This window comes from Embiotoca jacksoni, unplaced genomic scaffold (assembly GCF_022577435.1).
Source record: "Embiotoca jacksoni isolate LCO1_2020_lvr unplaced genomic scaffold, fEmbJac1.0.p SCAF_36, whole genome shotgun sequence".
Classification (NCBI taxonomy): domain Eukaryota; kingdom Metazoa; phylum Chordata; class Actinopteri; family Embiotocidae; genus Embiotoca; species Embiotoca jacksoni.
Genome location: NW_027185388.1, coordinates 2890302 through 2904026, shown reverse-complemented (window position 1 = coordinate 2904026; position 13725 = coordinate 2890302). Strand labels below are relative to the sequence as shown.

The following is a 13725-nucleotide window of genomic DNA, read 5'->3' as shown; positions in this document are numbered from 1 at the left end:
GGGCTGACGTATGTACGTCAAGAGGGAAAACAATCCTACGCTAGGGACGTCTCCGACGTCAAACTGCTGTAAACTTAACTGCTGATCGGAGACCACAGTGCGGTAATAAAAAACGAGAATTACGACAGCAGTGTTATATACACGACCTCGTTGAATAAAACACGAACACACTTCTTAACTTCATAATTTCATTTACTTAAATATATACTGTACAAGTAAAAAAAGAAAGAAAAAAAAAAAGACAGGCTCATCAGGCTCAACCTGAATAACAGAAATAAGTTACATGAGAGGCATCACAAATAGCAATTAAAGAAAATGTAAACAGGCAACGCCAAGACGACACTTTTAAAAACTTAGTCAAAAATGCCCGAAGTGTTTTAGTCTTGTATGATTTCTGTGTTTTTCTTCAGCCGTAGAAACCACAACGATCCAGTTCTCGTACGGACCCCGTATAAAGTCTGGTGATTGTGTTGTCAGTGCAGTTCGTGTCCAGTGTTTTTTCAAAGTGCATCGTGTCTTTTAGTAAGACTTTACTTTCGGCGCTAACATGAGCTGGCAGCCACTGCTCACGTGCGTCATGACTTTCTGTTTGAGTTGGGCCACTTGGTCCCGCAGCACCGACGCCGTGTTCGACAGTCCAGCGTTGTCCGTTTTCAACACTTTCACCTTGTCCTCCAGGCGAGAGATGCGCTCCAGCTTGCGCCGCCGACACTTGGAGGCTGCGAGCCGGTTCCTCAGCCGCTTGCGCTCCGTTTTGATCCGCTCCTGGTTCTCCATGTCGATGGGAGACATCGGCGGCGTGCTGTTGTCGCTGCTGTGCATGTCGGGGACTGTCTGAGGCTCCTCTTTCAGCCCTCCGTAGCGCTGCGAGTGGATGCCGGCCAGAGAGTGCTGGAAATGGTGGGCTCCGTGCGCAACGGCCTGAGGATGCTGATACTGGTGGTGTGGCAGGTAGCTGATGGTGGTGGACGGATAGCTGGAGCCGGGGTTCGTGGCGCAGCTGCTCAGGGTCGTGTACTCGAGCGGTTCGTGCTGCATGGACGAGCCGAACACCGAGGCTGGAGCCGAGCAGCCGACCCCGCCGGTGCCGATGGACACGTTCGGAGGAGCCATCTGGTTCATCTTGTGGAGGTCGTCCAGCGCTTGAACAAAACCGTCAGCGAAGCCCTCCTGCTCCTCTGTGATCCCGCGGTTGTACAGGTACTGTGCAGGTGTCGGCGTTGTAGTGATGACCCCGTTGCTGTTCTGGATGATCAGGCGCTCCAGCTCCGGAGAGGCGAGCTTCAGGGAGCCCACGTCCGCCGTCCCCGCCGAATAGAAATCACTGTCGGCGCGCAGGTGCTGTGACTTGAAGTTTGAGTGCCGATAAGAATCGGAGAAGTTCAAGTTCATGTTCTGCTTAAGCAGCTTGTAGTCTGGCAGCGCTGCGCCTGGATGGCCATAAGCAGAGAGAAACGAGTCGTCATAAAAAGGCTGTTCCATTATTGTGGACATATTTCAAAATTAGACAGTCAAATACAAGAGTGGGCTGTTGCTCGGACACCGAGGCGTTAGTGTCCCAAATGAGTCAATCTCCAGCACAAAGTCCCGCTGTATTATTATACTGAAGACCAAAGCTATCAAAAACAGAGCAAATCTTCCAAAATAGTGGAACTGTACTGTACCAAGACGTCGATTTGTACCTTTAGTTGAATTCAAAGCGGAGTCCAGTGACTAATTCAGATGTTTTCAATCCACTCGTGAGTAGGAGAGTCTTTTCCTTCTTTTAAGAGTGATCTCCACTCCTGTTTCTTGTTAAATGACAGGCGGCCGGCGCGCTCATGTCTTATATAAGAGCGTGCTGGAGAAGCGCTTCAACGAAGCTGCTGATTGGTTGTTTCCTCCGCGGTCCCCGCCTCCTGGATGTCAGATGACGTTGTTGCCAGGAACACGCACTGTAAACAAGACGAGGCTTATCAGGCGTGGGGGTGGGGGTGGTGATGGTGGTGGTGGTGGTGGTGGTGGGGGGGGAAACTGCGTCCAGGTAAACGCGTAGAATTCCTCAAGTGCACATCCAGACTCTTTAAGCTTGAATGTCTCACTCGGCTTGAAACAAGAACAAAACCAAAACAGCGGAGTTTGTATTCTGGACACCTGAACGTCCCGGACAACACTTTGCCTTTCATCCTCAGCAGCACTCCCATCCGAGAGGATATATAGTCTGCTGCTGACTCATGCCATCCAACTGATATCGGCCAGTCCATATTTGGGTATGCCGGCGCACCAGTTCCTCTGACAGGAGCAGGAAGCCGTTCCCATCCTGGCGCGCGTCCAGCTCTCAGGGACGCGAGAGGCGGAGGGGAAGGCGCGTCGCTGCCCTCCTCCAGCCCCCTCAGGCGGGGAAAGGATGGGTAACTCTTTGGGCGTGATGTCTTCAGAGGCACGAAGCATAACGGGTGTCTGGCAAATGCCCAGGATATCTGACAGAGCTCTGTAGCCTATATGTGTGGGATGAAAACAACCTTTAAAGATAATCAGATACAGGCTGGAAGGATATTATACGAATTAAATTTTTCGCACCACAAAATGACTTTGAAATAATCCCACATAATTCAGATGGTTTTATTATTGACTTTTTTAAGAGCTAATATCCAGTTTTCTTCCTTTTAGCCAGCTGTTGTTTGTGTTTATTTGTTAGTAGAAGTGTTTGCCCCTTGAACTCGTTCCTATGGGAACGTAAACACATGACAGAGCCTCTTAGGTATTTGAGATTGAGGACATGTCCCCTGAACTGAACACCTGTTTGATAGAGAGACGTCTTTGTCTCCCCTGTATGGTAATGACCTCTGAATCACTACCCAGAGGGCCACACACCCACACACTCATATCTTTCCCGCAACTTTCCTATCTTATGCTTATATCTATCCTCAGGTCACATGCGTGTGTGTTATTATGACAAAACCAGAATAATCTAGCAGTGGGTTTTTTTTTTTTTAATTTATCTGGCAGAGTTTTCCCCTCATGGGCTCAAAATTATAAAAAAAAATTACTTTATAAATTGAATTAAAGGAATAGTGTGCCGACAGGATTTTACACCAACATCAGCTGTATTTCAGGTTGGCTGGCTGTAACAACTTCAGCTCTGTCTGCCCACAAGTTAATGAACAAATCACACAATTCACAACAACTTTTTATGTGTCTTTATGTGTTTGTTAATATCAGAGTATTCTCCCAGGCTGCAGTAAAACGTGGCAGATAATGAGGTAATTTGGACCCGTGCTGTGATTTTTGTGGGCACTTTGACAGACATTTCATGCTTTTCTGTTTAGAGCTGTAAAAACAGCCCTTATTTGTTTTTTTGTCTGTGTTTGTGATTTCAAAGGAGTCCTGCAGCTATTTGGTAGCTATTGCAACACCATAACCTCCGGGGGCTCACACGAGACAGATTAGAAAATAGAAAAGTCGAAAACAGCAGAAGTGGCAATTTATTCCCTAGTGTGGATCCCAACCCTTGAAACGCTGAATCAATAGTTCCTTTAATGCAGTTTAACTGCATCTTTTCATTGCCTCCCAAATGCCTGCTCAACACACTCAGTTTGAAACTTCCTGTGTTAATGTCCCGATAGTGAGATAACCTGGATGACATCACTTTGACGTCATCGGGGTTATTTCTCTGACAGCTCCTACACAGCAACAGAAACAATCACAAGGAAGTTTATGTGTTAAAATGAAGCGACTGTATAAATGTGGGTATCAGGACATCGTTAGTGCTCATACAGATATTTAAACAGTTTAATTTGATACTGTTTACCTCTTACTACATTGCAGTTATCAAGCAAGTGTTTGTTTTTGTTTTTTTCAAATATGTCACGGTATGTCATTTTCAGTCAAAGTGAGTCACCTGAGGACGAGGAATAATGTCAGATGTGTCTCGAGTATGCCGAGTTTGATAAAAGCTGTGTTGAAGTGCATATATTCATCAGCCTTCCTCCGCTCGTTGGAGTCGAATGTTGAGGCGTGGACTGCCGTCGTGCAGCGGTCAGTTTGGGCTGAGCTCCTCCCGTTGAAAACAGCGGTCTGATGTGCAGCTCAGGTCTCCTGTCAGCGAGGACAAACATCAGGGGGAAACAGAGAAACAGAAGTAGTTTCAGGGAAACCGGGTGAAGTATCAGTCAGTGGTCAGTTCCAGTTTCAAAGTGACCTCATCCACTCACTAAAGGTCACCGTAATCACTTTTTTAAGATAACACAAATCGGTGACCTCTTATCGCATGTGGCTTGATGCTGATAATTTTTTGCCTCAGAGTAGACTGTAAATAGAATGATGAATCATGGGTATTTTTTTATTTATTATACATTTATGGTGGTTTTTTTGTGGTTTTTTTTGGAGAGAGGTTTTAGTTTGTGATTATGAGACAGAGGATTTCTTACCGTGAGTGTCACAATCAGAAGATGTAAACGCTTTGTGTGGTTTAAAGGGACACATACATGTGACTTCTTGTTTGAGATCCTTTAATTGGCACTGAGGCTCCGAACAATTTTTCCTGCTCCCGTGCGCATGATTTTATACAGCTATGGACGGAAATTCACAGAAGCACAGTACAAACGCCTCATACATGCAATTCTGTCACTTTCTTTGAACGCTGGTGTGATTCAGGTTGACAGATAGGGCGGCGAAGAACAAAAGCATCAGCAGCAAAAAACATGAAGAGAAACAAGCACGAAGGCAACGGAGGAGTGTATAGGTGCAATCAGCCACAGCGGTGCAGACAGCGCCTTCGGCTGAGCCATAAAAAGACACTTTTTCTGCACTTCACTGGCTATTAGCACATCACTGGGATACATGATGGCTGCTGGCTGAGCCCAGAAGAGAGACTGAAGGCAGGTGAAGTGAACTGTGTGCGGCAGTAGCAACAGCACACGAGAGGAAATAATTAAATCTGTCACATTGGTACTGTACCTGTGCGTCACTTAGAAGAAACTCTACAGTGGTGCTTAAAAGTTTGTGGACCCTTTAGATTTTTCTACATTTCAGAGCGTATAACAGGCCGTGAGGTCACGAAGGAGCCCAGGGAGGCACCTGAGCAACTAAAGTACTCTCTCACATTAGTTAATGTTAATGTTCACGAGTCCACCGTCAGAATAACCCCGAACATTGCTGCCTGTGTGCAGTTTGTTAGGCGAAGCCAGAGAGCTGTAGAGAAAATGTTTTGTGGATGGATGTGACCAAAATAGACCATTTTGTTTTCAATGAGTAGCGAAATATTTTGAGAAAGGAAAAGAGTGAAAATAAATCATATGCTATCTGTAAAACACAGTGGTGGCAGTATCATGGTGTCGGACCGTTTGGCTGCATCTTGACCAGGACAGCGTGTCATCATCGATGAATCGATTCAATCAGAATTTTATAATTAAATAAATGACCAAGCGTAATATTTTAGGAAAGCTAAATAATTTGTCATAATTTATGCACAAATATATAAAATTCTGAAGGGTTCGCAAACTTTCCAGCACCACTGTATAATGTCGTCATACCAAAGCATCTCTTTCTGAGAGTTTAATAATGTTGAAGTGGAGCTAATTTAACCATAGTGGGAGGTGAAATGCAAAAAAACATTAAGTAATTATTTAAACCTAGATTAGTTTAGCAGAAATTAGCGAGAGTTGAATCAAGACGGGGATTTGGATTTAGAAAAAAATAAATTCAAAAAAGTGATTCTATAAATTTATTCGGTTGGTTGTTTGATATCGTCCTCTGACAACTTCTGTAATTATTTTTCTTTGACTTCAAAACGAAAAACTTTTGTCAGAAAAGGACAAAACTGAGGAGTGCCTGAAGGCTGTTGTTGCTCATTTGGCCTCCGTCGCATCTTTAACTCCCTCCTCTCCATCTCGCCTCCCACCACAAGCATCCGCAGATCATTTGGGCACTGAAAACACTTGCCGGCTTTATTAAATGAACCAGAAGTAACGTGTCTCCTGTGTCTTTGGCAAGGTCTTCCACGCTGGAAGCTCGATGACCTGGAAGCGGCCTGTAGGTGTGGTGAGTCAGGTAGGGGTGTTCGCCAGGGTAAAAAGCTGGCTGTCCCCTGGAGGCGAGGACAGCTCACTGCCTCACACAGCATATTAACTCAAAGGACTGTTAGTCCTTTAAGACTGTGTGGGCCATTTAAATTAACGCTAACAAGCACACATCAATTCCTCTTTGACCCCCTCCTCTCTTCTCTGATCCAAACCCCTCCACGCAACCAAGAGCCCTTCTCGCTCCTCTTCCTCCCCTTCATCGTTATTTGGCTGCCCGTGGGAAATTAAACCGCCTTATGCATGTAATCGTTTTAATGAAGGCATGTTTAATCAGCATATTCTTCGTCTGTAGCTCCCAGATCGTGCCAAGGAGCCTCGTAGCGACAAGAGACCTTTAGCACAAGACATGATGACTGCTGGGGCCAAATGAGTGTGGCAGGAAAAGACAGTCGGACCCAGCTGTCCCCTCAGGCTGACATAACGCATATGGAGCTGTCCTTCCCACTTCCCCTCCATCTTTACAGATGCTTTAACTCCCTGTCACTCTGCCAGTCTGTTAAAAAAAAAAAAAAAAAAGGCAAACAGCAGGAAGTGGGGCAATTAGATGTAATCTGATTTTACATGCCCATTTGGTTTATTAATTGAGCTGGCTCATTGTTGCTTTTTTTTGTCTGAAAAAGAGGAAAATGTGAACGTAATTATAAGTGGGGGGTAAAACTGCGAGCATGTTGGTGTTAGCTACTCTGGTTACGATTGGCTGTTTGACCGCGGCATCCTCTAAGTTGTTCTGATCAGCTGTAAAGCAGCACAGCTAAAGCCATGGATAGGATGAAAAGTAAGGAGATAAAGAAAGATATAATTTGTCCAGAGGGTAACGCGGATGCAAATTACACTGACACTGACACAATTTTTGTTTTTTTGTTTGCAGTTGAAAACCAACTAACAGACCAACACGGGCATCTCTACCGCTAACACGACTTCCTGCATATGAACTTTATTGTGTCCGATCAATGTGTGCATGATGCAGTCATTAGAGAATATTTCTTCCGAATAAAAGGGGACGAAACATACTTTTTTTATGGTCCAAGTAGAAGAACCCAAAGTGGACTTCAGCAGCAATTAGAAAAAACACACACAAAAGGTCCAACAAAGGTCATAGACTGGAATATATGGTGTCTATAAACAACCGTAAAATGACTGAGAAATAAGGAGTCAAACACACCCAAACAAGACTCATCACACATTTGCTGTGAAACTATGAGGGAGGCTGATAAACTCTACGTGACTAAAAGTTTGCTCATTGCGCTGTCATTTATAAGATAGCTTCACCTTTGTTTTTTTCGAAGCCAGATTTGTTCCTAACTGGTGGATCAGGGAGGAAAGCTACTGGTGTTCGAGTCCTCTGTCTGACATCGGCCCAAGAGTTCCTCTTTTTGCGTTACAATAGGAGAAGTGAATGTGAGGTGGCAGGAGGCCAGGGTGTGGAGGATGTGGGTACACCACATTTTCAATTCCTCAATAAGTTGCAGTAATGGCCAAGCTGTGGTGCCGGTGTGGCAACAAGCAGCTTTGAGAAGGTGCAGCTCAGGAATCGTGCAAACGGACCTGCCAGGTCAGCAGATGTTGAGGAACAAGCATTTGTTTAGATTGATGTGAATGTGAGCTTTTTATACGCGGTGTGTTAAACTTGATACCGCCACCTGCCTTGATTAACTTTTATAAGCCATTCGCTGAGTCACGGCTGTGTGAAGACAACATAGTACTCATCTACACATTGTAGTAAACAGTGTCTTCGATTGGATGGAAATTTTCCTGTCCAGTGATTTCCTCATAGTATTCTACATCACTATAAATTGCATCCTTTTACATCTGCTGTCACATGTTCATTACACAACCTCCAGCACACGTCTGTTTTTCCACACCTGAATTCATTCTCTTGTCTCTCACTGAAAGAATAGTTTTACATTTTGGAAACTTTGCTTTCCTACCAGGAAATAGATTTGAGCAGTATCAATCTGTTCTTTGGACTTAAACGCAGCAAAGCACATTTCTTAGGCATCTTTGCAGAAACACATTCTTACACGGCTTTTATAGTCACATGAAGTGGGCGATGCATCTACCTGAGACAAGACATGTTGTTACACATCTTTGCATGCACTTTCTGTTTTTTTAGTTTCTTTCTTGATTATTCAACATTCTTCAGGTCTCATGCGTGGCCATGAATTTATCTTTGAGCAGTCTGACCTCGTGCACAGTAAATACCTCCCTCCCGCCTGGCATGTCTGCATCATTCCTCTACTATACGCATCACTCCTGCAAAAATAAAAGAGGCAGCAAATACATACATATACATATATATACATATATATATATATATATATATATATATATATGTATATATATATGTATACATACATGTATTGACCTGTGAGAAAGACACATGCAGGCAGATGATAACATTAATCACAGTAGCTGGTAAATGACTCGACTTATTTACTCTCGAAATGTCAAATGAGAAGCTGTGGTATTGGTTTGAGGTTAAAGCCTCACTTCAGCCTACACAATTTCCCAGCAGGTAATTTAAATGAGAGGTGTTGGCTCTGTTTATCTTTCAATGCAGAGACAGTGTTGCTAATGTTAGATTATATAAAAAGTGAAACTGTCCCAGAGTTTGAATTCCTCATTCTTCATCGAGGAAAACTGATTTCCAGGAACTATTAATTCATCTCTAACATCTATCTTTCTAAATGTACTCATATATATATATATATATCTATATATATGTATATAAATATCAATACTTATATACCAGTCTGTCACATTACTTTTAGTATCTTGTTTGTTTAAATGTCATTTCTTGGTTGTTTTTGTCGGCATGTGTGTTGACTGCGTTCTTCTGACAACGCCTGTATTATGAGAAATGTTTACCGAAGAGACTCCAAGCAGATATGTGGAAAGGACAGCGTTACAGCTAATTGCGTGTTCACTGGTGAGATCAACAGTGTGAGTTGGGCTGAAACTGTGTAGGTGCCCTGAGGCACGTTCTGATGCTCTCACTGTTTGCTGATAATCAGCGAGACTCAGCACTTCTAGACTCTATTACTTCCTGGAAATAAAACAGCGACATGTGCACAGAAGTGGATGCCACAATACGTCTGCCCTTATTGTTATGAAAGTCTGAGTGTGGTGTGAGAGTGAACAGATAAAGCACTTGTTAGTTTGTGACGGCGAAATCTTTCCGTGTTTCAATATTTTGCTTCCATGAGCTACAGAGGAGTTCTTCAAAGTCGGTTTCCCCTCCGTTCGTTCATTCATTATAACAACAAGATCATGTACTCAATGCAGTGATGTACATTTTGATAAAGCTGGCAGATTCCCGATGCCCACGCTGTCCCAGTTTTCTGTTTGAGAGATTTTCTTCATCTGACTTTAAAAGCCTGAAAAAAAGAGATCATCTACGTCTAAAAACCTTTTAAATCCTGCTGTAAACATGATATTTATCTCATTATCAAATTGCTTACAGTGAGAGGAAACAGTCATAATATCTGCTCAGATAATCTGTTACTTAGTCATTCAAGACCCTCAAACTTTCATCTGAATTCAGCCCTTAGATGAGTTTCACTCAACCTCATTCTTTTTTTGTTTAACAGCAGTGCAAACGACAACACCAGCAAGTGAAGCCCACTTCTATTTTATTTACCAGAAGTGGTTGTGTAGCTTTGGTTTTCACACGCACACACACACATTGACAGGAACTTTCCTGTCAAAGGACAGTTGTTCTCATACTAAGAAAACCAAGTGAGCGAGTTCAAAGGCGGTCAAAGGCGATGCCTTTTTATATCTGCTTGTATTCAATCTCCGTTCTCGAAGCTGTAAGCGGGTTTACGCGACAATTTGTGCCAAACTGTGCAAATATCAAACTGTGAATGGAGTCATTTCAGTCTCCGAATGAGCAAATTATTTCTGTCTGTCTGCTTCATCATTTACTGTATCTGCTATTTTTAAGATCTTTTACCGAGACGTGCGTGTCTGATAATTTTGTATTTTGTGCCAAGAGGCGTTTTATCGCATGGCTTTCTGATGTAAAAAAGAATTTCCTGATAAATTAGTCATCATCAGACTGCAACCTACAGCATAATATACGTGCAAAGGTAAGCTGTATGGGTGGTAGTATCAGCCTGACACATATTGAGCACAGAAAAATACATCATTTACGAAATTACATGCATTAGCAAGCTGAATTAGGTCATAATCAAACACCGTGTCCCAAAAACACGCCATTTCTGTGCACATTTGTGTCACCAGTCTCTGTTCAGCCCCACACTAACATGACACATTCCTTACAGAAATTGTTAGATGAACTAAATAAGCTGTTTCTATACGTTTTTAATCACATCTTAAGCCTGCATTCTTTTTTTTAACAATTAATTCGCGAAGACAACCTCCTACGTTATGAACAGAATTGTTACTTACTTTGCGTGTTACTGGAAGAGTCCACTAGAGGGCAGACCAGAGAACTAATAAACACCGTGACAATCGATGAGGTCAGTATTCTGTCGATTTTTGAGATCGTAGCAGACAAATCGACAGCGGTGAGCTCGTAGAAACTAAAGCACGTCGTGACAATGACTTCACCAGCTATTGTGGAGCTTAAATCAAATTCTTCTCAAAACCTTCCACCATGTGTGCAAACACAGCTCTGAGACTTAATTTTTAATTAATGACGGGATTATTTTCAGATGGGCCGCCGGAAAGCTAACCACCGAAATAAGTTGTGTAAAAATGTATTGACTTCGAATTTCATAAGAGAAGTTCAATGGGAGTCTTTTTTGGAGCCGACCTCTTGTGGCAATCGGTGGTATTGCAGCACAAAGCACTTTTTGAATCGGCCTCATTTTTCAGACCTGGAAGCTACGAACACTTTTATAAACAGTCTGTGATCTTGAGATGATTCGTATCTGACGCTCCAAACAGGACATGCTCAGCCTCATCACGACTGGTCTGTGTGCACTTACAACTCTTACATTGTAGTTTACACTCATATAAGATTTTATGGAAATTCACTGACTTGACGACCTTCTCTATTCACGTTAAACCATTCATCGCTACCTAGTCGTCACTGTGTGGGTGCATTTCTGTTTTTTAATCCAAAGTCCCACAGACTTACTTTGAACCAGAGCTGTTTCATTCATCCAAGTTTGCACTGGGATATGTATTTATGGAGTTTTTGTTTTTGTTTGTTTAACATGTGCACCACACCATGCAATTTTATCATCTTAGTTTTTCTCATCTTTATGAGGATGAATATGGTATAAACTGGACAATTTGCTAGCATGCCCTATTTCTTTTACTAGTCTTTCAGTTTCAGTGAGCAATGCAAATGCTACATGAATCTTTATCGCCAATGCAATATGTTCGTTGAAATGATTAGTCGACATTTTTAACATAATTTAAGGTCTAAGTTATGGATTCACTTTCAAAATGAAGGCTGACATATTTATTTAATCACCGTACTCATCTGTTTTTGATCACATAGTTTGCGTGAGTATCATCCATTCATATTTACTCCCCTCAAAATTCCCATGAGAGTGAAGGGGAAAGAGAAGCACAGCGGGGGAGAAGTGGGGAAATGCAGAGTCATATGTAGTCATAAAAAAAAAAAACAACACCCCATTGCACGAGCGTTGAAATGCAGAAGTGGTGACCACTTCATTTTTAGCAACTTTTTCATCGAAAGAAGTCTGAGTTTTATTAGAAGGCATAGACTTATCTCAGGAAGGCGCAAATTATACAGATATACACTCTGCCATTGCTAATGAGATGAAATGATTTAAAGATGCCTGCTCATCAGTACTGTCAGGTAGTGGTAGAGACAGGCGTGACTGGGAGAGGTCCTGTGACACTTTCATCAATACTCTTTGGTGTGATACCACTAATATGTAGACTGAGAGCGAGAGCTTTTAGTCAGACAACCACAGCCAGCTCACTTCTGTCTGGCAGTGAAACGGTTAAACTGCACTTTTGCTTTTTTTCTACCTCCCAGCTGTCTGGTATTACTGGTGGAGTCTGATGCCCAGAAATGAGGTGGAGTGTGTTATCAGATGATAGTAACCACCGAGTTTGAGTTCTTCTCAAGAAAACAGGCTCCTTTTGTTCCTCGTAGCTCGTCTCCTTCTTTATTTATCATCCATCTATCTCTACTCGTCTGCCTCCCCGTGTACATACATTATGTGTGCTTTGCTGAGCATGCTGTGTGCCCTGTGGGTGTTTTTTTCTTTTCTTTTTTTTATATATATATATATATATGTGTGTGTCTAAACACTCTTGGCACAAGCAGTGTATTTAAAATTCGGCCCAAAGACAACACTTGACCCTTGTTTACAACGCAGGAACACAAAGGTGCAGCACACGGTAACAAGGAGGCAAAACCTTCCTGTCACGTCGTTCTTTAATAAAATATAACACATACAAATGCAGAAATTGTTGCTCTGCACTCGGCTAATTGGCCGATCGTTAAGTCCTGCTGTTTTTCTTTTCCAGCATGACAGAGTTCATAATATTTCCTTTTTATGTTTCCAACAGAAGACGGCCACAAAGCTAGCAGACTTCTTCAGCTCTAAAAACTTTATCTCCATCCAACAATCAAATGTTTCCATCTGACTTGTTTTAAAACAGGAAAATGGTACCAAAATATGGTTTATGGCAACTTTATGAATGATATAATCCTTAAAAACTGATGCTAAACAAAAAATGAAGTAGATATGGAAATAGAGAGGGGAAAAAAACACAGAACTTTTGCAGTTAACATGAGCATGTTGGTACAGTACTCTACATGAAAGGTTGATTTAAGGAAGAGTGAGGTTGCAGATTAAAACTACCTGAATACCCCTCAAAGTGTGTAATACACCCGCCAGTCCACTGCTGTGAAAACTAAGGATCCTCAGGTTTAGGAGCCAAAACTGTGAGGTGAGGGTCAACAAGAGATCACTGTTTGGGTTCAAAGTTAAACATGTCATACGTAACTTCCTTAAAAGAAATACAAATTTGCCTTTTGTTTTGTCTTCTGGGGGTAAGTCCTGTGTTTTTGTCCTGTCCAACCAACCCAGACATTATAAATCTATGAAGTTCATATGACCTCTATGATCCCAGTCACACATGTGTATACTTTTTACACTTAGACGAAGCGAAACATTATTTATTCCAGCATGACCTTGTTTGAATTTGTACATTATAAGAATAAACCTGGACAAACAACGTACAGGTGAGAAAAAGCTTTATTGATGCATGTTCAAAAAGTATCGTTCACTTTAAAAATGAAGACTAGCTGTAATACATTTGATGATGCTTGGTTAATAAATTAGTTGCAAGGTTGCTGCTTTATGCAGTCATCTAATTAGGTGAGCTCATGATTACAGCTTACAGGTCGCTTGATTGGGTGTTAGTTTGATTTAATATAAAAAAAAAAAAAATTAAAAAAAAATTAAAAACTTATGTTTGGAGGTGAGATTTAGTCAACTGGTCAGTTTCATCCGTTTTAATTAACAAGGCTATAATGAGCACCTTTGTTACTGAGTCATTATAATCAGTGTAATGATCTGGCAGGAAGTTGGAGGGGACTCTCGGGGGGGGATCAAGGGGGTTTTATAAACAGACTTTAACCTCTTCTTCACTTCAAGCTCACAAACAGATGCAGTAAACTGGTGACGATGGTAATTCCTGAAAT

At 42.1% G+C, this 13725-nt stretch overlaps 1 protein-coding gene across 2 annotated transcripts; it reads right to left on the bottom strand.

The window, feature by feature from the left end:
- Positions 1–171: 171 nt before the first annotated feature.
- LOC138208113 (transcription factor JunB-like) lies at positions 172–2145 on the bottom strand. 2 transcript variants are annotated; one of them, XM_069165810.1, is made up of 2 exons: positions 1683–2144; positions 172–1430 (listed from the first exon to the last, which is right to left on the bottom strand). In XM_069165810.1, exon 2 carries the CDS (start codon positions 1390–1392, stop codon positions 520–522), a length of 873 nt encoding a protein of 290 aa, XP_069021911.1. In that variant the 5' UTR covers positions 1393–1430; positions 1683–2144; the 3' UTR covers positions 172–519. The 2 variants fall into 2 exon arrangements, with proteins under 2 accessions (XP_069021911.1, XP_069021910.1); XM_069165809.1 differs by having other exon boundaries at positions 172–2145.
- Between the last annotated feature and the right edge of the window lie 11580 nt (positions 2146–13725).